At 42.8% G+C, this 25,837-nt stretch overlaps 1 protein-coding gene across 1 annotated transcript in view; it reads right to left on the bottom strand.

The window, feature by feature from the left end:
* SCML2 (Scm polycomb group protein like 2) overlaps positions 1 to 25,837 on the bottom strand; it is a 787,256-nt gene that overhangs the window by 179,429 nt on the left and 581,990 nt on the right. Inside the window, exon 8 of the mRNA XM_053707393.1 lies at positions 24,506 to 24,632. Within this exon, the coding sequence (XP_053563368.1) occupies positions 24,506 to 24,632 (127 nt within the window). The remainder of the gene's footprint in view (positions 1 to 24,505; positions 24,633 to 25,837) is intronic.

Genomic DNA, 25,837 nt, shown 5'->3' with positions numbered 1-25,837 from the left:
CGTCAGAAAGGACCACCTCACCCTATCAAAGGCCTTTTCTGCGTCTGTTGCAAAGAGGACCATTGGTATCCCCTCTGCCTTTGCATAGCTAGTCAGGTTTAATACCTTGATAGTATTGTCCCTGGCCTCTCTGCCAGGGACGAAGCCCACTTGATCGTTGGAAATCAAGGACGGGGGAAATTTGTTGAGCCTATTGGCTAGTACCTTAGCCAATATTTTCATATCTGTATTCATTAGTGATATTGGTCTGAAGTGTTCGGGGCTAGTGTGTGGTTTTCCCGGTTTGGGGATGACTGTGATGTGAGCCTCTAGGAGTGAGCCTCTAGGAGTGTGGGTAGTCTCTCAGTGTGTTGAAAATAGTTAGCATATGTGGGACCAGAGTGTCTTTAAGAATTTTGTAGTATCTTGAGGTGAAACCATCAGGTCCTGGGCTTTTACCTGTAGGGGTGTCCCTAATGGCCTGAGTTATTTCCTCCGCTGTAATAGGGGAGTCAAGAGACTGGGCTTGTTCATCTGATAAGGACGGTAGGTTTAAACCCCTGAAATAGGTATTTGTCACTTCCTGGAGGGGGACGTCGAGGCAGGAGGGGCGGGTTTGTTTTTGTTCGTGGTCTATGTTATATAATTTAGTGTAATACGATTTGAATGCAGATGCAATCTGGTCACTGCTTTTGAGTATAACATTGTTTTTTGTTACAAGTGAGTGTATATGGCTATTAAGTTGTTTACGACGTAGACAGCGAGCCAGTATTTTGCCTGGCTTGTTACCGCCCTCGAAGTAATATTGTTTAAGGTAAAGAGCTTTTCTTTGGTGAATTTCTGTGAGGTATTTTTTTTATGTTGATCTTTGCTTCTAATAGGCGGTTTTTTATTGTCTCATTGGAGACATCTTTTTTATGTTCTGCTTCCAGTGTGCTAATTTGAGCTAGTAAGTTAGAGTATTTTTCCCTGTTTTGCCTGTTGACCTTGGCTTTGTGTTTAATGAGACAGCCCCTTATTACTGGCTGATGTGGTAGATTGTGTGTTGATGTGGAAATATTCGGTTAATTCCCTTTGAATGTTTTGTAAAATGATCGGATCGTCCAATAGGTAGTCGTCTATTCTCCAAATTTTGGAGGTGATGGGGAGATCTGACCATAGGATTGTGCATGTAATCGGGGCATGGTCCGACCAGGTTATAGAACCTATGTCGCATTGAGTTGTTATGGACAGACCATTAGAGTCAGTGTAGATGTGGTCTATGCGAGTGTAGCTATTGTGGGGATAAGAGAAAAAAAGTGTAATCCCTCTGGGTGTGATGCAGTGTTCGCCATATGTCATGGAGGGCGAGGTTGGTAATGGTGTTTTTAACTGTTTTGAGGCGTGCTGGATGTGCTTTTTGATGAATCCAGTGTGGGTTCTAGTGAGAGGTTAAAGTCCCCCGCCAGAAAGGTGACACCCCTTGCATGTTCTAATAGTCTAGTAGCGACTTTTTTTGAAAAAGGTGTTGTGTGATTAGTTTGGAGCGTAGATGTTAGCAATCGTTATATGGTGACTGTATAGTGTCCCTAATAGTATAATGAATCTTCCGTCAGTGTCTTTTTCAATATGTGTAACCTGTATTGGGAGAGATTTGTGGATCAATATTCCCACACCATTTTTCTTATGTGGGCCTGATGCAAAGTACGCTGTAGGATAGTGGGGATTGTTCCATTTGGGTTCTTTACCTTTTTGGAAATGTGTTTCCTGAATTAGTAGGATTTGACTGTGTAATTTTTGGAGTTCCCTTAATGCAATCGATCTTTTGCCCGGACTGTTAAGTCCTTTTGCGTTGATAGTGGATAACCTAATGGTGTGGTCCTGGAATCTGGTGTGTTTGGCCATGTCAAAAAAAAAAAAAAAGGGAGAGAAGGGGGGAGAGGGAGATTAACAGAAGGAGAGACTTATGAGGAAGGAAGGGTAAGAATAGCCAAGGGGAGAATAGAGAGGGAAGAGAGTTCTTAGACAAAGCAGATGTATTAATTGGGAGAGAAAAATGTGTCTAATTAGTAAAGGTTAAGGGAGAATTAGTGGTCAGTGGGGGAAGTAATCCCAATCTCAGCTAGTTGATATGACAAAAGTGTTATTAGCTTGATCTATCTGACGTGCAGGGGAGTGGGAAAGGTTGAGCTAGAAGAAAAGTGCTTTCGTTAAAATTGAATATGGGATGAAAGTTAGGGTAAAGAGATGATGTTGTGAGTCCGGTGTGCAAGAGCTGTAAAGGCCCCATTGCGGGAACCCACGACGGAGTGAAGGAGGGAGGTGTACGAGTTATATCTTATGTTAGCGGGGATCATGCCATATTCATATTTATATCCTTGTCTAAAAATTATGTTAATCAAGGCATTTCAGAAGACATTGTATAATAAACAAAAAGTGGTATTAGGCCCGTACAGTTTATAGCTCAGTTTCTGAATCAGCCAGCAGTTGTTTAAGGGCCACAACAGACACATGCATTATGTATAACAGTTAAACTTTGCTAGTAAAAACATTTCAAAAAACATAACTTGAACTGGTGACTGATTAGTCTGAACTCTAGGCAGTGAGATTGCCCTCTGGAAGTCATGAACCTAAGCAAACGATACTGTCGTAGGTTAGATGTGAGAGAAGAGTTGTCCATGACTAGATTTGATTCATTGTGTTAACATGTGGTGGTGTGCATGCGTTGTTGGTATCATAGGTGTGAGGGATAGAAATATTTGTGTCTTAGTAGATTGAGAGACAGTTAGTGGCGGGTCTGGGTGTGGAGAAGTGAGTGTCTAGTGGATTATTGAGTCTTGTGGATGGGTATGATTATGAACATGTTTGTATGAGGTGTGTAGTTAGCAGCTTCCAGTGAAAGGTTAGGATGTGAGTGTAAGCATGTATAGTGTTTCAATTAATATGCGTCATGCTGCTTTTAAGTCCCAGGCAAACAAGAACAAGCCCAGGCAATGTACAAACAATAACACAGGTACCTAAAAGAAAGAAAATAAAAAGGAAACCAGACAGTAATGCAATACGCGTAACATTCATTCTGTGACAATTCTGAAGAAACCAGAATGTAGTAAGAAGTAAAACAGTGTGTAATCTGCTAGGGCAAAAATATACTAAGACTAAGAAGTCAAAAACATCTGGGCCATGGTGTATGGATCATGTTATAGAAAGTCTTTAGAGGTCCTTTGTTTCACTGTCCCTCCTGTAAAAGGGTTAAATATAGCGACAAGTCAAACAATAAATGATATAAATGTTCATACTACACCGTTTCTTGAGCTGGACTCAGCCTCTTGTCTTAAGGGGAGTGGAAGGGAGAGTTCACCAAAGAAGATAGATGGGTCAGTTCCTGGTCTGTAAATGATGGATTTGTTATTGTGGTTGACAATTAGGGAGACAGGGAATCCCCATCTGTACTGCACTTTTTGGTTCCATAGGTGAGTGGTGATGGGGGAGAGTTCCCTCCTCTTTTGTAGTGTGGCCTGAGATAAATCAGAATAGATGTGTATCTCTTCTCCTGCGTGGAAGATATTCCTCTTTGTTCTTGCATTCTTTTGGATGTCTTCTTTGTCCTTAAATCTTGAGAACTTTACAATGATGTCCCTCGGGGGGGGGCCTTGGGAGGGGGCTTCGCTCTCAGGGCTCTGTGGGCCCTTTCTATTGGGATGTCTGGGGCAGCAGAGCTTTCTTTTATGATTTTAAACAATGCCTGCAGGTACCCCTCTATTGCCGCAGGTTGCACGGTCTCAGAGACCCCTCTGATTCTGAGGTTGTTTCTGCGGCAGCGATTCTCCAAATCTTCCAATTTTTCATTGAGAAAGAACAATTTATCTTCATGGTCGCTGATGTTTGCAGTATTGTTCTGAATTGCTGAGTTAGTGGGGGATTGTTTTTCTTCCTGAGGTCCTTCCTAAGGTCCCCAAAGGTCCTTCCTGAGGTCCCCAAAGAGTGTTCTCATTTCATGCAAGACCGTATTGATATCTTCTTTAGATGATAAGTGATGGATGTCTTTTTTTGTTACATAGGAGGAGTGGTCTGCAGTGTATATTTGTTCAGTTATACTTTGCTGTGTGTCAGCCATATCTTCTCTGTGAGATTCAGAGTAGGTATCTTTAGGTGTAAGGTACTGTTTCAGAGTTGTACCTGTCTTTGGCGTATTTGTTTTATGTTTTTTACAAGGCATTACCCAGGAGCTTGTGGAGAACGTATCAAACAGTAAATGCCTGTATGGTATGTCCTTTTGTGAAAGTAAAGAGAAGGTCTTCAGTTAAGCAATGAAGGGTCCAGGGAGCTATTTACATCTGTATCCTCACTGTGTTGACACTTCTACTGAGCCCTGCTGTGTTTTATTCCTTTCTGCGGTGTTATTAATACAAGGGAAAAGGCCGTCTAAATAGCTTCCAGGAGAACCACGTGGGGTGGATAGTGCCCTACGTAACAGTGTCCTGCAATAGCCTGATTAAAAAAATCAATCTGAGCCTTTGTAATGGGGGTGCCGATATTTCTACTTAACCCTGATTTCTCAGATATCAGTCACAGGCTCCTTGTGGCTTGGTTGATGAGTGCCGCTTATGTATGCCCCCTCCGTGATCCCGTGAGATCACAATGGCTACTCGTCTCGTGCTCCCGAGATGTTAGGGACACGAGACATGAAGGAGGGCTCTTGATACGTTGGGGCTGTTACCTTAGCGTCTGCAGGTATGGAGCCGGTGTTTGTCCACTCGCCGTTGTCTGCTCCGGTTGCCCAGCTTCTCCGTTCCTGTTCGTGACGCACTTGCTGTGATTAGGCCTCAGGTTTTACAGCTGCGTGCAGTGAGGTATGGCCATTAGATTTTCCATCACCTCGTCCTTATCAATCGGCGGCGGGTCTCATCCCATCACTTAAAAAGGGTTCATAAGGGAAAAAAAAGGGGATGCACATCAGATAGAGGGTTTGTAGCTGGAGTGGGATATTGGAGCCCTCTTAGAACGCGGCCATCTTCTAGCGTGGCCAGACTCTGCCCCCCATTTGGCGTTTTTATATTTTTTTATTGTTGCATTTGCATTTTTATAATACATTTTTTAATTTTTTTATGCTCAGAGTCGTTTTTATTGCTGCAGCAATTACCACATTTTAATACATGTTATAATACATTCATATGTTATTACATTTTTATATGCTTTGTTATATAACTGTACGCTATTACATTCTAATACGTTCTACTACATCAATATGTTTATATGAGACATATGAGATATATCATACTCATTCTGCATTTTATCCAATAAAGGGTTAAGAGTAAACTATTGTATTACTAGTTGTATGTTTATCAGATATTGTATTACTAGTTGTATGTTTATCAGATATTGTATTACTAGTTGTATGTTTATCAGATATCTGCCAAAACTGATATTCTCAATTATTCAATATTAGATCAAGAGACATTACACTCTTTTAGACATCACGCCTTATTATTTTTCGACTTTCTATTCTCATCTCAGCTCTTATTATCCACTATTTCATATAACATATTTCTTATAACATATTTCTATTAACATTATATGTTTGTTAGCAAATGCAGTGATCTACAATAGACAGTGTTACATTTTTCACATTGCTACAAAGTAGCACTAAAGAACTCTTTCTTTCCTTTTAATATATGTTACTTTTTTATATACAAGTAGCTATAATGTTTTGACACTTATTTCACAAACCACTTATTATTTCTAGCACACTGTGTACGATCGCACACAGTGGAGCCTTTATGATTTATTTATCTATTGTTTAATTTAAAGGGACACTGAACCCAAATTTTTCTTTCGTGATTCAGATAGAGCATGCAATTTTAAGTAACTTTCTAATTTACTCCTATTATCAAATTTTCTTTGTTCTCTTGCTATCTTTATTTGAAAAAGAAGGCATCTAAGCTTTTTTTTTGGTTCAGAACTCTTGATAGCACTTTTTTTTATTGGTGAATTAATTTATCCACCAATCAGCAAGGACAACCCAGGTTGTTCACCAAAAATGGGCCGGCATCTAAACTTACATTCTTGCATTTCAAATAAAGATACCAAGAGAATGAAGAAAATTTGATAAGGAGTAAATGAGAAAGTTGCTTAAAATGTCATACTCTATCTGAATCAAGAAAGAAAAAATTTGGGTTCAGTGTGCCTTTAAAAAATAAATAATAAAAAACAGAATTTATGCTTACCTGATAAATTTCTTTCTCTTGTGATGTATCGAGTCCACGGATTCATCCATACTTGCAGGATATTCTCCTTCCCTACAGGAAGTGGCAGAGAGAGCACCCACAGCAGAGCTGTCTATATAGCTCCTCCCTTAGCTCCAACCCCAGTCATTCGACCGAAGGCTAGGAAGAAAAAGGAGAAACTATAGGGTGCAGTGGTGACTGAAGTTTTTTTAAATAAAAATATACTACCTGTCTTAAATAGACAGGGCGGGCCGTGGACTCGATACATCACAAGAGAAAGAAATTTATCAGGTAAGCATAAATTCTGTTTTCTCTTGTAAGATGTATCGAGTCCACGGATTCATCCATACTTGTGGGATACCAATACCAAAGCTTTAGGACACGGATGAAGGGAGGGACAAGACAGGTTCCTTAAACGGAAGGCACCATTGCTTGTAGAACCTTTCTCCCCAAAATAGCCTCCGAAGAAGCAAAAGAATCGAATTTGGAAAATTTGGAAAAAGTATGAAGTGAAAACCAAGTCGCCGCCTTACAAATCTGTTCAACAGAAGCCTCATTTTTAAAAGCCCATGTGGAAGCCACTGCTCTACTAGAATGAGCAGTAATTCTTTCAGGAGGCTGCTAGCCAGCAGTCTCATAAGCCATACGGATGATGCTTTGCAGCCAAAAAGAAAGAGAGGTAGCCGTAGCCTTTTGACCTCTCCGCTAACCAGAATAGACAACAAACAATGAAGATGTTTGACGGAAATCTTTGGTTGCTTGTAAGTAGAACTTTAAATCACGAACCACATCAAGATTGTGCAACCGACGTTCCTTCTTGAAGAAGGATTAGGACACAGCGAAGGAACAACAATTTCTTGATTGATATTCCTATTAGAAACAACCTTAGGAAGGAATCCAGGTTTGGTACGTAAAACCACCTTATCTGCATGAAAAATAAGATAAGTTGAGTCACACTGTAAAGAAGATAACTAAGAAACTCTTCGAGCCGAAGAGATAGCTACTAAAAACAAAACTTTCCAAGATAGAAGCTTAATATCTATGGAATGCATAGGTTCAAACGGAACCCCTTGAAGAACTTTAAGAACCAAGTTTAGGCTCCATGGCGGAGCAACAGGTTTAAATACAGGCTTGATCCTGACCAAGGCCTGACTAAATGCTTGAACATCTGGGACATCTGCCAGACGTTTGTGTAAAAGAATAGACAAAGCAGATATTTGTCCCTTTAAGGAACTAGCTGATAATCCCTTCTCCAATCCTTCTTGGAGAAAGGACAAAATTCTAGGAATCCTAATCTTACTCCATGAGTAACCCTTGGAATCACATCAACAAAGATATTTGCGCCAAATCTTATAATGGATTTTCCTGGTGACAGGCTTTCTAGCCTGAATCAGGGTATCAATGACTGACTCAGAGAAACCACGCTTTGATAGAATCAGGCGTTCAATCTCCAAGCAGTCAGATGCAGAGAAATTAGATTTGGATGCTTGAACGGACCTTGGATTAGAAGGTCCTGCCTCATTGGCAGAGTCCACGGTGGAACAGATGACATGTCCACCAGGTCTGCATACCAAGTCTTGCGTGGCCACGCAGGTGCTATCAGAATCACCGAAGCTCTCTCCTGCTTGATTCTGGCAACCAGACGTGAGAGGAGAGGAAACGGTGGAAATACATAAGCCAGATTGAAGGACCAGGGCACTGCTAGAGCATCTATCAGTACCGCCTGGGGATCCCGGGACCTGGACCCGTAACGCAGAAGTTTGGCGTTCTGTCGGGACGCCATCAGATCCAAATTCTGGTGTGCCCCATAGCTGAGTCAGCTGGTCAAATACCTCCGGATGGAGCTCCCACTCCCCCGGATGAAAAGTCTGACGACTTAGGAAATCCGCCTCCCAGTTCTCTACCTCTGGGATATGGATTCCTGAGAGATGGCAAGAGTGATCCTCCGCCCATCGGATAATTTTGGTTACCTCCATCATCGCTAGAGAACTCTGTGTTCCTCCTTGATGATTGATATAGGCTACAGTTGTGATGTTGTCTGACTGAAATCTGATGAATTTGGCCACAGCTAGCTGAGGCCATGCCTGAAGCGCATTCAGTACTAGAATGTTTATCGGGAGGAGAGATTCCTCCCGAGACCATAAGCCCTGTGCTTTCAGGGATTTCTAGACTGCACCCCAGCCTAGCAGGCTGGCATCTGTCGTTACTATGAGCCACTCTGGCCTGCGGAAACATATTCCCTGAGACAGGTGGTCCTGAGACAACCACCAGAGTAGAGAATCTCTGGTCTCTTGGTCCAGATGCAGTTGAGGAGATAAATCTGTATAATCCCCATTCCACTGTTTGAGCATGCATAGTTGCAGTGGTCTGAGGTGTAGGCGGGCAAAAGGAACTATGTCCATTGCCGCTACCATAAGTCTGATTACCTCCATACACTGAGCCACTGATTGTCATTTCTACCGAGTCTATCAGAGTCCCTAGGAAGGAAACTCTTGTGAGAGGGACGAGAGAACTCTTTTTTATGTTCACCTTCCACCCGTGAGATCTCAGAAAAGCCAACACGATGTCCGTGTGAGACTTGGCTAGCTGGAAAGTCGACGCCTGGATTAAGATGTCGTCTAGATAAGGCGCCACTGCTATACCCCCCTTAGAACCGCCTTAGCAACTTTGTGAAAATTCTGGGAGCCGTGGCCAACCCAAAGGGAAGGGCCACAAACTGGTAATGCCTGACCAGAAAGGCGAATCTGAGGAATTGATGATGATCTCTGTGAATAGGGATGTGTAGATACGCATTCTTTAAGTCCACGGTAGTCATATATTGACCCTCCTGGATCAGAGGAAGAATAGTCCGAATAGTCTCCATCTTGAAAGATGGTACTCTGAGGAATTTGTTTAGAATTTTGAGATCCAAGATTGGTCTGAAAGTTCCCTCTATTTTTGGAAACAACAAACAGGTTGGAGTAAAAACCTAGCCCTTGTTCCGCTCTTGGAACTGGGCGAATCCCTCCCATGGTATGTAGGTCTTCTACACAGCGTAAGAACGTCTCTCTCTTTATCTGGTTTGCAGACAATTGAGAAATGTAAAATCTCCCCCTTGGGGGGGGGGGGGGGGAGTCTTTGAGGTCCAGAAGATATCCTTGGGACACAATTTCTAAAGCCCGGGAAACATGAACATCTCTTGCCCAAGCCTGAGCAAAGAGAGAGAGTATGCCCCCTAATAGATCTGGTCCCGGATCGGGGGCTACCCCTTCATGCTGTCTTAGAGGCAGCAGCAGGCTTCTTGGCCTGTTTATCTTTGTTCCAAGCCTAGTTAGGTCTCCAGACTGACTTGCATTGGACAGAATTCCCCTCTTGCTTTGCTGCAGGGGAAGCTGAAGCGGGACCACCCTTGAAGTTCCGAAAGGAACGAAAATTATTTTGTTTGGTCCTCATCTTATTTGTTTTATCCTGAGGGAGGGCATGGCCTTTCCCTCCAGTGATGTCTGAAATAATTTCTTTCAGTGCAGGCCCAAATAAGGTATTTCCTTTGAAAGGGATGTTTAACAATTTAGATTTTGATGACACATCAGCAGACCAGGACTTAAGCCATAACGCCCTGCGTGCTAAAATGGCAAAACCTGAATTCTTTGCCGCTAATTTAGCCATTTGGAAAGCGGCATCTGTAATGAAAGAATTAGCCAACTTAAGGGCCTTAATTCTATCCATAATATCCTCTAATGGAGTCTCTACCTGGAGAGCCTCTTCTAGAGCCTCAAACCAGAAAGCAGCTGCAGTAGTTACAGGAACAATGCATGCAATAGGTTGGAGAAGAAAACCTTGATGAACAAAGATTTTCTTTAGGAGACCCTCTAATTTTTTATCCATAGGATCTTTGAAAGCACAACTGTCTTCAATAGGTATAGTTGTACGCTTAGCAATAGTAGAAATAGCTCCCTCCACCTTAGGAACAGTCTTCCACGAGTCCTGAATGGTGTCAGATATGGGAAACATTTTCTTAAAAACAGGAGTGGGAACGATACCTGGTCTATCCCACTCCTTAGTAACAATAGTCACAATCCTCTTAGGGACTGGAAAAACATCAGTGTAAACAGGAACCTCTAAGTATCTGTCCATTTTACACAATTTCTCTGGGACCACTATAGGGTCACAATCGTCTAGAGTAGCTAATACCTCCTTGAGGAATAAGCGGAGGTGTTCAAGCTTAAATTTCTACGCCGCACTTAAGCCACTCTACTTATGAAGACGGCTATCCTACTTTGCACTTTGTATATTTATGTTAGGAACGATTGTGTTGGGCTATCGTTCACCTCCAGTGAGCCTGTGTGGTCTTGTCACGAGGCACAGCACACTATAATTCTTTGTTGAAAAGTCTACAACAGTCTCAAGCTCCAGAAATAAAAGAAACAAGAGCTCAGATTCCTTAAGAGCTCAGAAATGTAATTAGATACACAAAACAAAAGACCATCAGGAGTAGGATCCACATCCCTCCATTCATCTGGCGGTGTTCGCCATCTGAATCAGAAGACTGAGGATCCGGAGGCCAAACAAGATTGGGATCCTCCAAAGCCTCCAACACCTGCCTCAGCAGTACATGCAGGCTTGCCAGTCTATCTGACAAATCTAAAGGCAAAACTCATCTCCGGCGGGGCATTTGAAGGCTCCCCCAGAGGAAAGACCCGTCTCACCTGGCGCCCCCAGGTTAAGAGGACACGGATAAGCTCTTCGCTGGCCCTCAGGAAGATGTAAATGCTCCAACGCCAAAAATATGGCCATGTGCAAACGAGCAGCAACCTCTGGTGGAAATAAACCTCCTTCCGGAGAAGGGGTAACGGTATTTGGGACTACTGCCTGTGTAGGAATGGAAGATTCAGATGCGGACGGCTCAGCAGCCTCTAAACTCTCCCCAGAGGGAGAAAAGAGCACTTTATTACGGCATACGGAACATAATTGATTGGGCTGGATTACCAGGGCCTCCATACAATCTAAGCAGGTAACAGAATCTGAATCAGAGAAATCCTCCTCAGAAAAATCTGAATCCCCCATAACTTGACCGAACAAATTATTGACAAAAATAACTTACACCTCACACCCCCAATTGCTGGGGCACTCACCACCTCCTATGACCCAGACAAGTAGAGAACAGAACCTCTCCACCGATACTCGGTCACAAATATGGAAATGGAGAACGAAAACCTGGCCACGCCCGGTCACGAGGTGCAACCCACAGGCCAAGGAAAAGCGCGCCAGTCCCATCAAGAACTGTGTAGCTCCAAAAAAAAACTGTACGTTCCGTAAAAGCCATGAGCCCCAACATCACTACACATAAGCAGACAGAATCACATAACAAATATGATTAAAGTCCCCCACTGTTCAATAACTCCCCTCAGGAGATATTAACCTTAGATTCCATAAAGATAAAGGAGACCCACTGAGAGCCTGTGTTCTATCATTAAATTATATTCCCGCAGTGAAAGGGAAATTAAACGATCTTACCGGAATTTATGCCGTGGAACAGTAACACAATCCTTCAAGTTTGACATATAGTAGCGTTGCTTCTGACATGGACTTGAGTGAAGAAAGCAGGCAGCTGATTGCTTATGGAGCTGTTGATATGAGTCAGGATGGTTTCGCAGAAAGACTCTCCCTGCATCTCCAGACTCCAACTTTCATCCAAGCTCTCATTGAGAGGCTGACAGGACTACTTAAAACTCCAGTCCCATCTCGAAAAGTACTACCCTCCATAAGAGACTATTCCGTTATCTTCTGACACTTCTCTACCAACCTCCTGTGACGAAAGGCAAAAAATAACTGGGGAATGAGGGAAGGGGGGGGGGGGGGTATTTAAGCCTTTGGCTGGGGTGTCTTTGCTTCCTCCTGGTGGCCAGGTTCTGTAATTCCCAAAAGTAATGAGTGCAGCTATGGACTCTCCCTGTTTTAAGAAGAAAACCTAGTTGAGTCCTTAACACAACCTTTTCCTGATGGATCACTAAATACGGAGGATCACACATCAAAGCCGAAAGCTCTGACATTCTGCAAGCAGAGGAAATAGCCAATAAGAAAAACACCTTCCAAGTGAGTAACTTAATATCAACAGCATGCAGAGGCTCAAACAGCAACCTCTGAAGAACTTTTAACAATAAATTTAGGCACCATGGAGAAGCAACAGGTTTGAAAAGCCTGAACAAACTCCTGAACATCTGGCAAACTAGCCAACCACTTGTAAAACAGAACAGAAAGGGCAGTGACCTGACCCTTGATAGAACAGGCCAACAGGCCCTTCTCCAGACTCTCCTCGAGAAACTGTAAGATACGCAGAGTCTTCACTCTACGCCAAGAGAAACCCCTCTGGTTACACCAGTGAAGATAAGTCCTCCAGACCTTGTGGTAGAGGCGCCTGGTGACAGGCTTGCAAGCCTGGATAAGAGTATCAATCACACTGTCAGAGGAGCCTCTCTGAGCTAAGATAAAACTTTCAATCTCCAGGCAGTCAGCCTCAGACTATCTAGATTTTGGTAAAAGAACAGACCCTGAGTCAGAAGATCCTGACTAAGAGGCAATTGCCAAGGATGAGCAGACGACATGTTCACTAGATCTGCGTACCAAGTCCTGCGTGGCCACGCAGGGGCTATCTGAATAGTTGGTATTCCTTCTTGCTTGATCCAAGAAACCACTCGGGGCAGGAAAACAATCGGTGGAAACAAATAAATTAGGTAAAAGTTCCACGGGACCACTAGAGTGTCCACTAGCTCCACCTGAGGATCCATTGACCTCAATCCATACTTCGGGAGCTTGCATTGAAGTGGGAAGCCCTCAGATCTATGTCGGGAACACCCCATCTGCGAGTTATTTCCAGAAATACCTCCTGATTCAGGGACCACTCCCCTGAGTGGAGAGTCTGCCTACTCAGGAAATCCGCTTCCCAATTCTCCACGCCTGGAATGTGCATAGCTGTAATCTGACATTGATGTCTCTCCACCCACAGTAGGATTCGAGACACCTCCTGCATCGCTAGAGAACTCTGTGTGCCTCCATGATGGCTGATGTAGGCCACAATAGTGATGTTGTCAGATTGGAATTATATATAACGGGCAGAACCCAGCTGAGGACACGCTAGATGCGCATTGTATATAATCCTCAAAGTGAGAATGTTGATCAGAAGGGACACTCCCTCCTGACACCAGGTTCCTTGGGCTCTTAGGGAACCCCACACCACTTACCACACCCCAGTGTCTGTGGTGATTATTATCCAAGAGGGGTAACGGAAACATGTCCTTAGGAGAACTGGTGTTGGGCAAAGTCACCAGGCAAGACTCTCTCTCGCCTGGGCGTCCAAGCAGATGATATGTGACAGATCTGAATGATCTCTATTCCATTGTCTGAGCATAAACAACTATAGTGGTCTCAGATGAAAGTGAGCAAACCGTATAGCATCCAATGCCGCCACCATTAGACCTACCACCTCCATGCATTGTGCCACCGAAGAATGAGAAGTGAGCTGAAGCAGGTGACAAGCTTTCTGAAGCTTCTCTCTGCGCTGATCTGTGAGGTAAATGTGCATAGTGACAGAATATATAATTGTTCCCAAAAAGTTTACCCTTGTTGCCGGGACAAGGGTGCTCTTTCCAGATTGAACTTCCAACCGTGCTCCAAAGGCACAAGAGCAACTTCTGCATATGGTCCTGAGCTACTAGTAAAGATAGAGCCTGGACCAGAAAGTCATCCAGGTGAGGAGCTACTGTGATCCCACTGCAGATTAACTGTGGCCAGCAGAGCTCCCGCAGGGTAGATAGAACTCTCTTAAGCAGGAGCCTATGCTACTTCACTTTGAACCTAATCGTAACCTCCTCAGATTTCTCTACTGACTTTCCTTCAGAAGGGTCAGAGGAAGGAAGTTCTCCTTCAGAGCTAACTAAGGGTTCGCCATCAGATGGTTGCCCATAACTGTCTGTTGTGGCCTCCCCCACCGCACCTGGGCTACGTACTGGAGAGCAATGTTTAACACTTTGGCTGCTAAGCCATTTCCCACATGGCTGTTAAACTGGTTGAGCTTTTTTTTTATTACTTTTTTTAAATAACATAAATTATGCTTACCTGATCATTTCATTTCCATCGAGGGGAGGAGAGTCCACGGCTTCATTCATTACTGTTGGGAATTAAGAACCTGGCCACAAGGAGGAGGCAAAGACACCCCAGCCAAAGGCTTAAATACCTCCCCCACTTCCCTTATCCCCAAGTCATTCTGCCGAGTGAACCAGGAACAGTAGAAAAAATATCAGGGTATAAATGGTGCCAGAAGAGTATCAAATTTAGGTCCGCCCATTGGAAATACAGGCGGGAGCCGTGGACTCTCCTCCCCTCGAAGGAAATTAAATGATCAGGTAAGCATAATTTATGTTTTCCATCTAAAAGGGGAGGAAAGTCCATGGTTTCATTCATTACTGTTGGGAACATATACCCAAGCTCTAGAGGACACTGAAGGAAACCGGGAGGGTAAAAAGACGGATTCTAATCAGAGGGCACCACAGCCTGCAAAACCTTTCTCCCAAAACAGCTTCCGCAGAAGCAAAAAAGTCAAACTTGTAAAACTTTGTAAAAGTGTGTAAGGAGGACCAGGTAGCCGCCTTACAAATTTGCTCCATAGAGGCCTCATTCTTGAAGGCCCAAGACGAAGCCACAGCTCTAGTTGAATGAGCCGTGATCCTCTGAGGAGGCTTATGTCCCGCTGTCTCATTAACCAAGCGAATCATACTCCTCAACCAGAAAGACAAAGAAGTAGCAGAGGCACTTTGCCCCTTGCACTTCCCAGAATACACCACAAAAAGAAATGTAGACTGTCTGAAATCCTTGGTAGCCTGAAGATAAAACTTCAAGGCACGAACCACATCCAGGTTATGAAGTAACCTCTCCTTTGAAGAAGAAGGGTTAGGACACAAAGAAGGAACAATTATTTCCTGATTGATGTTACGGTTAGACACCACCTTGGGGGGAAAACCCCAACCCAGTGCGCAGTACAGCCTTAGCCGCATGAAACGCCAGATAAGGAGGATCACATTGCAATGCAGCTAGCTCAGATACTCTGCATGCCGATAGCATGCAATAGCACACAGGAAGAGAACCTTCGAGGACAGAACCTTAATGTCTATGGAATGCATAGGTTCAAATGGAAACCTCTGCAAAACCATAAGGAAAAAGTTTAAGCTTCAAGGTGGAGCCGACTGCCTAAAGATATGTCTGATTCTAGACAGAGCCTGAACAAAAGATTGGATGTTAGGGAGCTCAGCGAGTCTCTTATGCAACAAGACTGATAATGCCGAAATCTGACCCTTTAAGGAACTAGTGGCAAGACCCTTCTCCAAACCACCCTGGAGAAAGGACAGAATCCTGGATACCTTCACCTTATGCCAAGGATATCCATGCTTCTCACACCAGGACAAGTAAGTCCTCCAAACCGTATGGTAGATGCGACGAGTGACTCACTTCCTTGCCTGAATTAGAGTATCAATCACACTTTCAGAAAAGCATCTCTTGGCTAAGACTAGGCGTTCAATCTCCATGCAGTCAGCCTAAAAAAAAATCTAGATTTTGATGCTGAAAGATGCCCTGTGACAGCAGATCCCTGCGACAGAGTAACCTCCACAGAGGAGAGAATGACATCCCCACCAGATCCGCAAACCACGTCCTCCGTGGCTACGAAGGAGCAATCAGAATGGCCGAGGGACGCTCCTGTTTGATGCGTGCCACTATGCGAGGTAGAAGTGGTAACGGAGGAAAAAAGTAAGCTAGGCTGAATCCCCAAGGAACCACTAAGGCATCTATCAGCTCTGCCTGGGGATCCCTGGACCTCGACCCGTATCAAGGTAGTTTGCAATTGAGTCTGGACGCTATGAGATCTATCTCCGGCGTTCCCCATCTGTGACAAATCTCTGCAAACACTTCGGGGTGAAGAGACCATTCCCCCGGATGGAAGGACTGTCTGCTGAGAAAGTCCGCTTCCCAGTTGTCCACACCTGGAATGTGAATCGCTGAGAGCGAGCAGTCATGGGACTCTGCCCACTCCAGAATCCGAGACACCTTCCTCATCGCGAGGGAACTCCTCGTACCACCCTGATGGTTGATGTAAGCCACCAAGGTAATGTTGTCAGTCTGGAATCTGATGAAACTGACCGACCACAGAGAAGGCCAAGCCTTCAGAGCATTGTAGATTGCTCGTAGTTCTAGGAAGTTGATCGGAAAGGAGAGACTCCTCCCTGGACCACTTTCCTTGTGCCATCCTGGCGCCCCAAACAGCTCCCCATCCTGACAGACTGGCCTCCGTGGTCAAAATCTCCCGGGACGGTCTCAAGAAGGATGTCCCCATTGACAGTTGTTCTGGACGAATCCACTAAGAGAGGGAGTTAGGTGTCCGAGCATCCAGGGATATCAGCTGTAATAGATCTGAATGATCGCCGTTCCACTGTCTCAACATGCACAATTGAAGAGATCTGAGGTGGAACCTGACGGATGGGATGACATCTATGCTTGACACCATGAGGCCTATCACCTCCATACATTGAGCCACCGATGGGCTTGAGGAGGACTGAAGGGCAAGACAGGTGGAAGCAAGCTTCATGGACATAGAGTCTATTTTCGTGCCCAGGAACTCCACCCTGTTGCTGTGAACCAGAGAAGTCTTTCCTGAGTTGATCTTCCAACCATGAGATTGGAGCAGAAGAAGAAGAGCCCTCAAATGATCCTCTGCGAGGCTGAGCGACGGCGCCTGAACCAGGATGTCGTCCAGGTAAGGCGCCACCGCAACGCCCCTTGATCTGGCCACTGCAAGCAGCGCCCCCAGAACCTTCGTCAAGACTCTTGGGGCCATCGCCAGACCAAAAGGAAGGGTCACAAACTGGAAGTGCTGGTCCCGAAATGCAAATCTTAGGAACCTGAAGTGGTTCCTTTGGATTGGCACATGAAGGTAAGCGTCCTTCAAGTCTATAGTCGTCATGAACTGTCCCTTTTGAACTAAGGGCAGAATAGATATGACCGTTTCCATTTTGAACGATGGAACACTCAGAAACTTGTTTAAACACTTTAGGTCCAAAATCGGGTGGAACGTGCCCTCCTTCTTTGGAACCACAAAAAGGTTGGAATAGTACTCTAGACCCCTTTCGGCTAGGGGTACTGGTACAATAACCCTGAGAGAGGCGAGATCTCTCACACACTCTAGAAAGGCCTCTCTCTTCTCCGGTCTTGAAGACAGCTTTGACAGGAGGAATCTACCCTCGGGCGGATAAGATCTGAACCCTATCCTGTAACCCTGGGAGACAACTTGTAGCACCCAAGGGTCCTGAACATCCTGCAACCATACGTCTGAGAATAGAGATAATCTGCCCCACGTGATCTGGAGACCAGTCGGGGGCAGTCCCTTCATGCCGATTTCGTCTCGGCGGGCTTCTTGCTCTGCTTGGACCTATTTCAAGATTGAGCCGGCTTCTTAGATCCCTTGGACTGGTCAGCTTTCGTGGAGGGTTGCTGGTGCTGGGCCTTGTTCGCACGGAAGGGACGAAAAGTAGATCCCTTAAGCTTGGCCTTCTTATCCTCCTGTAACCGTGGATATAATCAAATCCAATCCTGGACCAAACAGGATCTTTCCTTGAAAAGGCAGGGACAACAGCCTCGCTTTAGAGGTCATGTCCGCAGACCAAGATTTTAGCCACAAAGCCCTGCACGCTAAAACAGAAAAACCTGACACTTTAGCATTCAGGCGAATCATTTGCATATTGGCATCACAGATGAAAGAATTGGCGACCTTCAGCGCCTTAATCTTCTCATGTATCTCGTCGATGGATGTCTCCTCCTCTATCATTTCACACAGGGATTCACACCAATATGTAGCAGCTCCAGCGACTGCCGCAACGGCCGCTGCTGGCTGAAAAACAAACCCTGTGTGCTGGAACATCTTTCTCAACATGTTTTCCAGCTTTTTATCCATTGGCTCTTTAAATGACGAACTATCCTCGATGGGAATAGTCGTCCGCTTCGCGAGCGTAGAAATGGCCCCATCCACCTTAGGGATGGTCCCCCACAGCTTAAGCTGAGAGTCCGGAACGGGGAACAGCTTTTTAAAAAAAGAATGGGAAAAGGACGACCCTAATTTCTCCCATTCATTCTTAAAAATATTTGCCATCTTAACGGGAACCGGGAAAGACTGAGGCACTACCGTGTCCTTGTATACCTTGTCAAGCTTAGGAATCGCAGGTTCCTCCGGTATCTTAGCTTCCGGAACCTCCAGAGTAGCAAGCACCTGCTGTAGCAGAAAGCGCAGATTCTCCATCCTAAACCTATAACCAGGCTCCTCCGCCGTCGGAGGTTTAAATGACACGGACTCCGACCCAGAAGGGGCCTCCTCCGAAGAGTCGGAGTGGGCCTCGTTATCGTATAAAGCCTCTGGATCAGCCATCGGCATGGACAAACTCTGTGCCGGGCCGCTATGATAAACCTTACGCTAAGCAGAACGTGGTAAGGCATGGATCACTTTCGAAACAGACGATTCCAGTTGGTCCACAAAGTCTGACGGCCAGTGAATCTCTACCGAAGGAGAAACGGTTAAACCCCGGTGCGCTGCATGTGCAATTGGAGATGAATGTAGGGAACGCACCTACCGGGACGAAGAACCCTCAGAGGTGGAGGGCTCAGTAGTGCTAGACATTTCCGCAAGTACCCTGAAAGTTCCACACATTGCCAGAGCCTCATCTCACACATAACGCAGCAATGACACAATAAACAATATCATGTATAAACCCCCCTGTTAAATAATCCCCTTCCAGGACTATTAACCCTTGATTCTGTAAAGATAAAAAGGCGTCACACTGTGACCCTGTATTCTATGTTATCATTATTAATAAAAAATGAAATGATCTTACCAGAATCTACGCCGTGGAACAGGAACACGGCCCTTCAAGTGTGACAGGTTAGTAGCCTCGCTCCTGACATGGACTTGAGTGAAGAAAGCAGGCAGCGAAATTCGTCAACACTGATTGCTTATGGAGCTGTTAATATGAGTCGGGATGGTTTCGCAGAAAGACTCTCCCTGCATCTCCAGACTCTAACTTTCGCCCAGGCTCTCACAGAGAGGCTGACAGGACTACTTAAAACGCCAATCCCAAGGCGAAGAGTACTACCCTCCATAAGAGACTACTCCGAAACTCCGGCACTCCTCTGCCATCCTCCTGTGACGAAAACCAAAGAATGACTGGGATATGAGGGAAGTGGGGGAGGTATTTAAGCCTTTGGCTGGGGTGTGTCTGCCTCCTCCTGGTGGCTAGGTTCTTAATTCCCAACAGTAATGAATGAAGCCGTGGACTCTCCTCCCCTTTAGATGGAAATATTTATTTTGAACTTATTTACTTTTTTTCCAGATCCCCAAGACTTATAGCGTTGGAAAGGTTACCTTGGGGGTCTGTAGCTGCTTAGATGCCGGAGATACAGGCTTCTAAGCAGCATGCCCCCATATCCCTATTTTTGTCCACGGTCAAAAAAGTCATCACAACATTGCACGTGACGTCACTGCGTGAAATGTGAAGCCCCAAGATTTCCCTCAAAGTGGGTGAGCGCTAGTGACGGCTCTAAGTCGTCGTTAGCACCTGACTGAGAAAATTTGCGATGGTTTAGAGCCGTTGTTAGCACTCAAGGGGTTAACCTTTCTCTTCCACTTCCCGGATACCAGCCTAGTGCTCAGGGCAGCAGATAAAGCAGCCTGTATACAGGCTGTGAGGTCATTGGGTAACATGCCCACCCCAACCGGGCCATACCACTCTCTGCGCAGCGTTTTGGGGCTACTGTGTTTGTTTTTATAGGCTGTTGGACAGGGATGTCTGTATCAGCCGAGATCTGATAAGTCGCAACAGGGCTTGCCAGAGACAGGTCACGTGGGAGCTCCTCAGCAGTCTGTCTGCTTGGACCTCCTGAATAAGACTTCAGGACATATGTTTGGCAACAATTCCATAGTTGTGGGATCAGAGTAATTATTTTCCAAAGCATAAATTTACTGTTGTCAATTGAATTTACCGAGGAAGATTCCTCCAGACTATCTATTAGACTAAAGTCATCCATAATATTGTGGTGTGTAATGATGATTGCAGCAACAATCATGAACTTCACAGCGGTGTACCTAGTTCCCAATGCACCAATAAACTGTTCCCCTTTAAACATTACACCTCTGGTCTGGCCGAGCCACATTGCTACCGTTCTCCCACAGGTCTGATGTACAGTGGCTCTGAAGTGGAAATGGCGCAAAAGCGCTGCTTAACGGTGTGAATCTGCGTCTCCACCCACCGCTATGGCCTGTATCCATTCTAGGCCTGCGGGCTGAAGAAATTACATATCCTGTCAAATTGCTTTGAATACTGTAATGAAAGAAAGCACCTCTGGTAATGTACTGGGGCACAGCAAAGGATTAGCCAAATCCCAATGCAAAGTCCAAAAAAGTAATTTTCCAGCGTCCAGTAAAATTTAAAAGACCTTTATTTTCTCTTTACAGGGTCCATCATACAAACAACGTTTCAAACCACAACCTGGTTCTTAATCATGTTTAAGAACAAGGTTGTGGTTTGAAACGTTGTTTGTATGATGGACCCTGTAAAGAGAAAATAATGGTCTTTTAAATTTTACTGAAGGCTGGAAAATTACTTTTTTGAACTTTATATCCTGTCAAATGGCAGACGAGCCTGCACGATACAAAACTAAGTAACGATCTTACCAGGTCGAAACAATCTTACCAGGTCTTGTGCGGCCACATCACAAACACACCTATGTGACATGTCTGTGTCCTGTATACCAGCGCCCCTCTCAGCCATATATACTGAAATGGATGGGTGCCCAGTACACTTGTCTGCTTATGGCATGTCACTGCCTGCTTTAAAGGGGTCAGCAAGTGAACAGTGTATCTAGCGTAGTAACAGGGACACCACCTCTCTATTAGACAAGTTGCCATGAGAGAGGGGACAACTTACCCATGATAAGTCTGTAATTCAGTGTGAGACACACCGCGTTACCAGACTGGGGATATAGGATAGACTGGAAAGAGGCATGGGAGACCCAGCGTCCATCAGTATTATATACACCAATACTCTATTGAGATTTATATGGTTATATGATCCCCGGCTCTCAAAGAAAACCAATCCATGATAAACTTCTTTACAGAGCACTTTTCTCTGCCTACCTCCATGATATGAGGCAAATAACTATTGAAAAGGTAGGGGAAGTGGGAGGGATATTTATAGCTTTGTTTGGGGTGTCTTTGCCTCCTCCTAATGGCCAGGTAGAGTAATTCCCATAGGTTAAAAGTGTTCGCGTGGACTCTCACTGCCAATCGAAGAAAAATACATTCTCATTCCACTGTTTGGCAAGTATAAGCAATATACTTACAGTATCTAGAAATCTTGATTTTTACAAACGCCTTGAGTTAACACTACTGATAATATATGCTAAGATAGAATCTGCATCATGACTAAAGCTAATTTGAATTAACTTAGCTAGTAAAAGCTAAATATTGTCTGTGATCAAAGAGTCCAATACATGAAAGTGATAAATCAACAGTAAAAAATAAGAAGAAACAGGTTATACAATTATAGTAAATCATTTATCAACAATTTGTGAAATTAATAAATAAAAAAAAGACATGTATAAATAGTGAAGGGAGCATTTATGGCACATTGACAACTAAAATTGTATCTTATATACACATACAGTATCTATCTACTTACTGGAAATCTATTGCATAAATTAACCACCCATTCTGTAAAGCAGTTCTTATGCAAACAATTCCTGAACCTACTACCCTAAAGCTTGAGATCATAACCCATTTTATAATACAGTTCTTATGTAAACTTTAGAATCTACTACTCTAGAACTTGAGATCATATCCCTTTGTTTTGCCGTTGCTCTTTTTCTGAAAAAAATATTTTATCTCCAATTTTATGAACTCCCTTATTATGCTTCTACCAAATCACCTCCCTCCCTTTTACCTCTAAACTATACATAGTAAGTTTTTTAAGTTTTTCTTTATCAATTTTATTTTTTATACTATGTACAATTGTATTAGCCCTCATCTAAATAGCTCCTAGTTTCTTTAAATCAAAGGATGGTCAATATTTAAGGTGAGAACACACTTCACTGTCTATTAGACATTTTTATTATCTATTATAGAGGAGCAGGATAACAGATAATGGGATTCCCGTATAAATTACATATAAAATTTCTAATATAAAAGAGAGTTATACTACCCTGAAATGTTATGTATAATTATTGAAGGGACAGAGATCTGCTTTGTTTTTTTTGTACCTGCCTGCACCTCCATCACAAAAAAGCAATGTGGGTATGTTATCAGGTGTGCGGGTATGGTCCACTACACAGAATCTTTGGAAACTGGGGTAGTACCTTATAATTGTGTGTTGATATAGTGAACAAATCATTGCAACACATACTTAAGGCTTTAGTTACTTTTATCATAATTGAACTTTGTTATTTTCTCATATTCCAAAATACCCAAGAAAAGATGACATTGAGAGGGGAAATTTTCCAGTTTGGTTCCAATGCACCAAAACGACCAGTTGTAGGCCCCCAATCTTGGGCTAATATTGGGTATCTTGAAATTCCACCTGGTTGCCATAAGATCTGTTTCTGTATTCACCATCACCAAGAGATATTATGGAAACTTTGGTGGTGAAGCAAACTATTCTCCTGCATAAGTTTTTTTAGATTACTAGCAATACAGATCTATATATCTAGAAAGTGAATGGTTGAATGACTCTTAAGCTGGTTGTTTGATACTGTGATGCTTCTTTCATTCTTAAAATGTCTTTTGCTAACTGATAGTCAACCAAACACAAAAAACACAATACTGATATACAGGCAAACTACTGAATGGATCATCTATCCTGTACTGATCCTATATTACTTTATATGACTTCACAAAGCTGAAAGAGTAGCATTGTGTTGACCTCTGCCCACACTGTCTGAAAAAGGTTATGCATTTTAGAAACTCTTCTCTGCTGTTCCAATATTCTGAAAGAAAATGCAGCAGCACCACCAATACTGTTTAAAGGTTTATTAAACCAAAGGCAATAAAATGTGTCACATGATTAAGAACTTTCTGTCCGAAACGTTGTATTTTATTGCCTTTGGTTTAATAAACCTTTAAACAGTATTGGTGGTGCTGCTGCATTTTCTTTCTGGACATTTGTTTGGGGTAATTGGTATATATCCTGGCAGCCTGTACACCTTTTTATCTGCCTGAGAGCTGAACTAAGCTTTGATATACACTGTTCCAATATTCTGCCATCTCAGAGAACCGTGTGTGTGTGTCGGGGGGGGGGGGGGGGGTGCAGGGGCTGTTTGGGATGTGATTAAGAAAAAATTAGGGCCATGTATTACAAGGATAGGTTTTTTTAAATAATAGCCAAGAACCTTTTTAGCAATTTGGATCTTGGTGAAAATATTGATCCTTCAGGTGTAGTTATGAATGCATGTAGTTCTAAAGCCATAAAGGTAATAGATAATAATTATTTCCTGTAAATACGGCTTTAAAAAAGGAAACATGAATTTCAAATAAGCTTTGATAGCTACCAGCTCTGAGTAAACTTTTCTTTTCATAAGCTGAGAAGGTAAATAATGATACATTAACTCCTTCCACATAGTATTTTATTATATTTTGATGGTTCAGACTTTTTTGATCTTACTGTTAATTTTACAACAGAGACACTGGACTTACACATTTTCTCCAATCTTTATGTAAATACAAGTACAATCACACTACTGAATGTCCGTTTTAATGCAATATGCATTCTTCTTTGAATATTTTAGCTATACTTCTTTGCATTTCAGTTATATAATGAAACTGGAGAACATCTCAACAAGGGGAAGAACAGAGTGGTAATCTGTAAAACAGATAAATGCCTTAAAAGGAACAATGAATGCTTGGATCATTTGTTGAATGTGGAACCAAAAAATTAATCAGTTTGGAAAGACTATTGAAGTTGTCAATGTGAAAAGTTTAAATTTTATTCCATTCTTTAAGCTTTATCCACTATACAGTAACCATGGTGCTTAATTAAATGTGACGCTTTGACAAAACATCCTCAGTATTTGCTCTATGTACTTTCTACGTATTTCCTTTTTAACATTTTTATTGTGCTTTACTTCTTAGGAGTTATATTATATATTATTATATTATGTTACGTTTCTTATGTACTTCTTTAGATTTCAATAAAGATCATTTCAATAATAAAAAAACAACAACAATGAATAATCGTGAGAAGAGATCAAAATTAGAGTCTTTAAGTTACCTGTTGAAATCACAGTCATGGAGGGACTCGTAATATTACTCCCATCTTTAGGAATCTGAGATTTAGTCATATCTTCATGCATAGCGTTGGCTGGAGGTAAAGGTGAATGTAATGGTAAAATTGCTTTCTGGGGAAATAAAATCTATAATTTAATACACAGTTATAAATATGTCAAAATATATTTAAAACAATGGTAAAGCAAGCCAAAAAAATGCACAAATTTAATTACACTGTATTGCCTGAGGTTTTCCTGACTAAACAGTTTATTGTTTAACAGTGTCTCTGTGAAGGAGGACTCCCTGGGATAAAACAATGAAAGTGTTTTCTGTAATACGGGATGTATGATTAAAGAATTGCTGCACGAATAACAAATGTTACACTAAATAAAGCTATAAGCAATATGTTGATAAAAATTATTTTATTTAAAAACTTAAAAAACTAAATGGCAGACTACTTGTCCCCATGAAAGCTTTTAGAGAACAATTTTAGACATTTGAGAAGAATAATTCTTTCTTAACAGTTTATTGGTTGTTATGTATCTTTTTTTTTAATAATAGCTGTGTTCTTATCTAAACTTTCAAACAAAATTGAATAATGATTAATGCTTTGTGTTGCAAGCAGTTTGATTGAACCGGGGATAACAATGCTCTTGGAAATTTGAATCTAAACAGAACATTTCAAAGGAAGTAAAAACAAAAAATACACACCCAGAAAAGGAGGAAAAAACAAAATTTATGTAAGAACTTACCAGATAAATTCATTTCTTTCATATTGGCAAGAGTCCATGAGCTAGTGACATATTGGGATATACATTCCTACTAGGAGGGGCAAAGTTTCCCAAACCTCAAAATGCCTATACATACACCACTCACCACACCCACAATTCAGTTTAACGAATAGCCAAGAAGTGGGGTGATAAAGAAAGGAGTAAAAAGCATCAACAAAGGAATTTTGAAATAATTGTGCTTTATACAAAAAAATCATAACCACCATAAAAAAGGGGGTGGGCCTCATGGACTCTTGCCAATATGAAAGACATGATTTTATTAGGTAAGTGCTTACATAAATAATGTTTTCTTTCATGTAATTGGCAAGAGTTCATAAGCTAGTGACGTATGGGATAGCAATACCCAAGATGGGGAACTCCACGCAAGAGTCACTAGAGAAGGAGGGATAAAAATAAAAACAGCCATTTTCCGCTGAAAAAAATAATCCACAACCCAAAATATAAGTTAATTCTCATAAATATGAGGAAAAAACTTAAATCAACAGAAGCAAAATCAAACTGAAACCACTGCCTGAAGAACTTTTCTACCAAAAACTGCTTCCGAA

Source organism: Bombina bombina, chromosome 3 (genome assembly GCF_027579735.1).
Source record: "Bombina bombina isolate aBomBom1 chromosome 3, aBomBom1.pri, whole genome shotgun sequence".
Lineage (NCBI taxonomy): Eukaryota > Metazoa > Chordata > Amphibia > Anura > Bombinatoridae > Bombina > Bombina bombina.
This window is presented reverse-complemented; position numbering and strand designations above follow the sequence as displayed.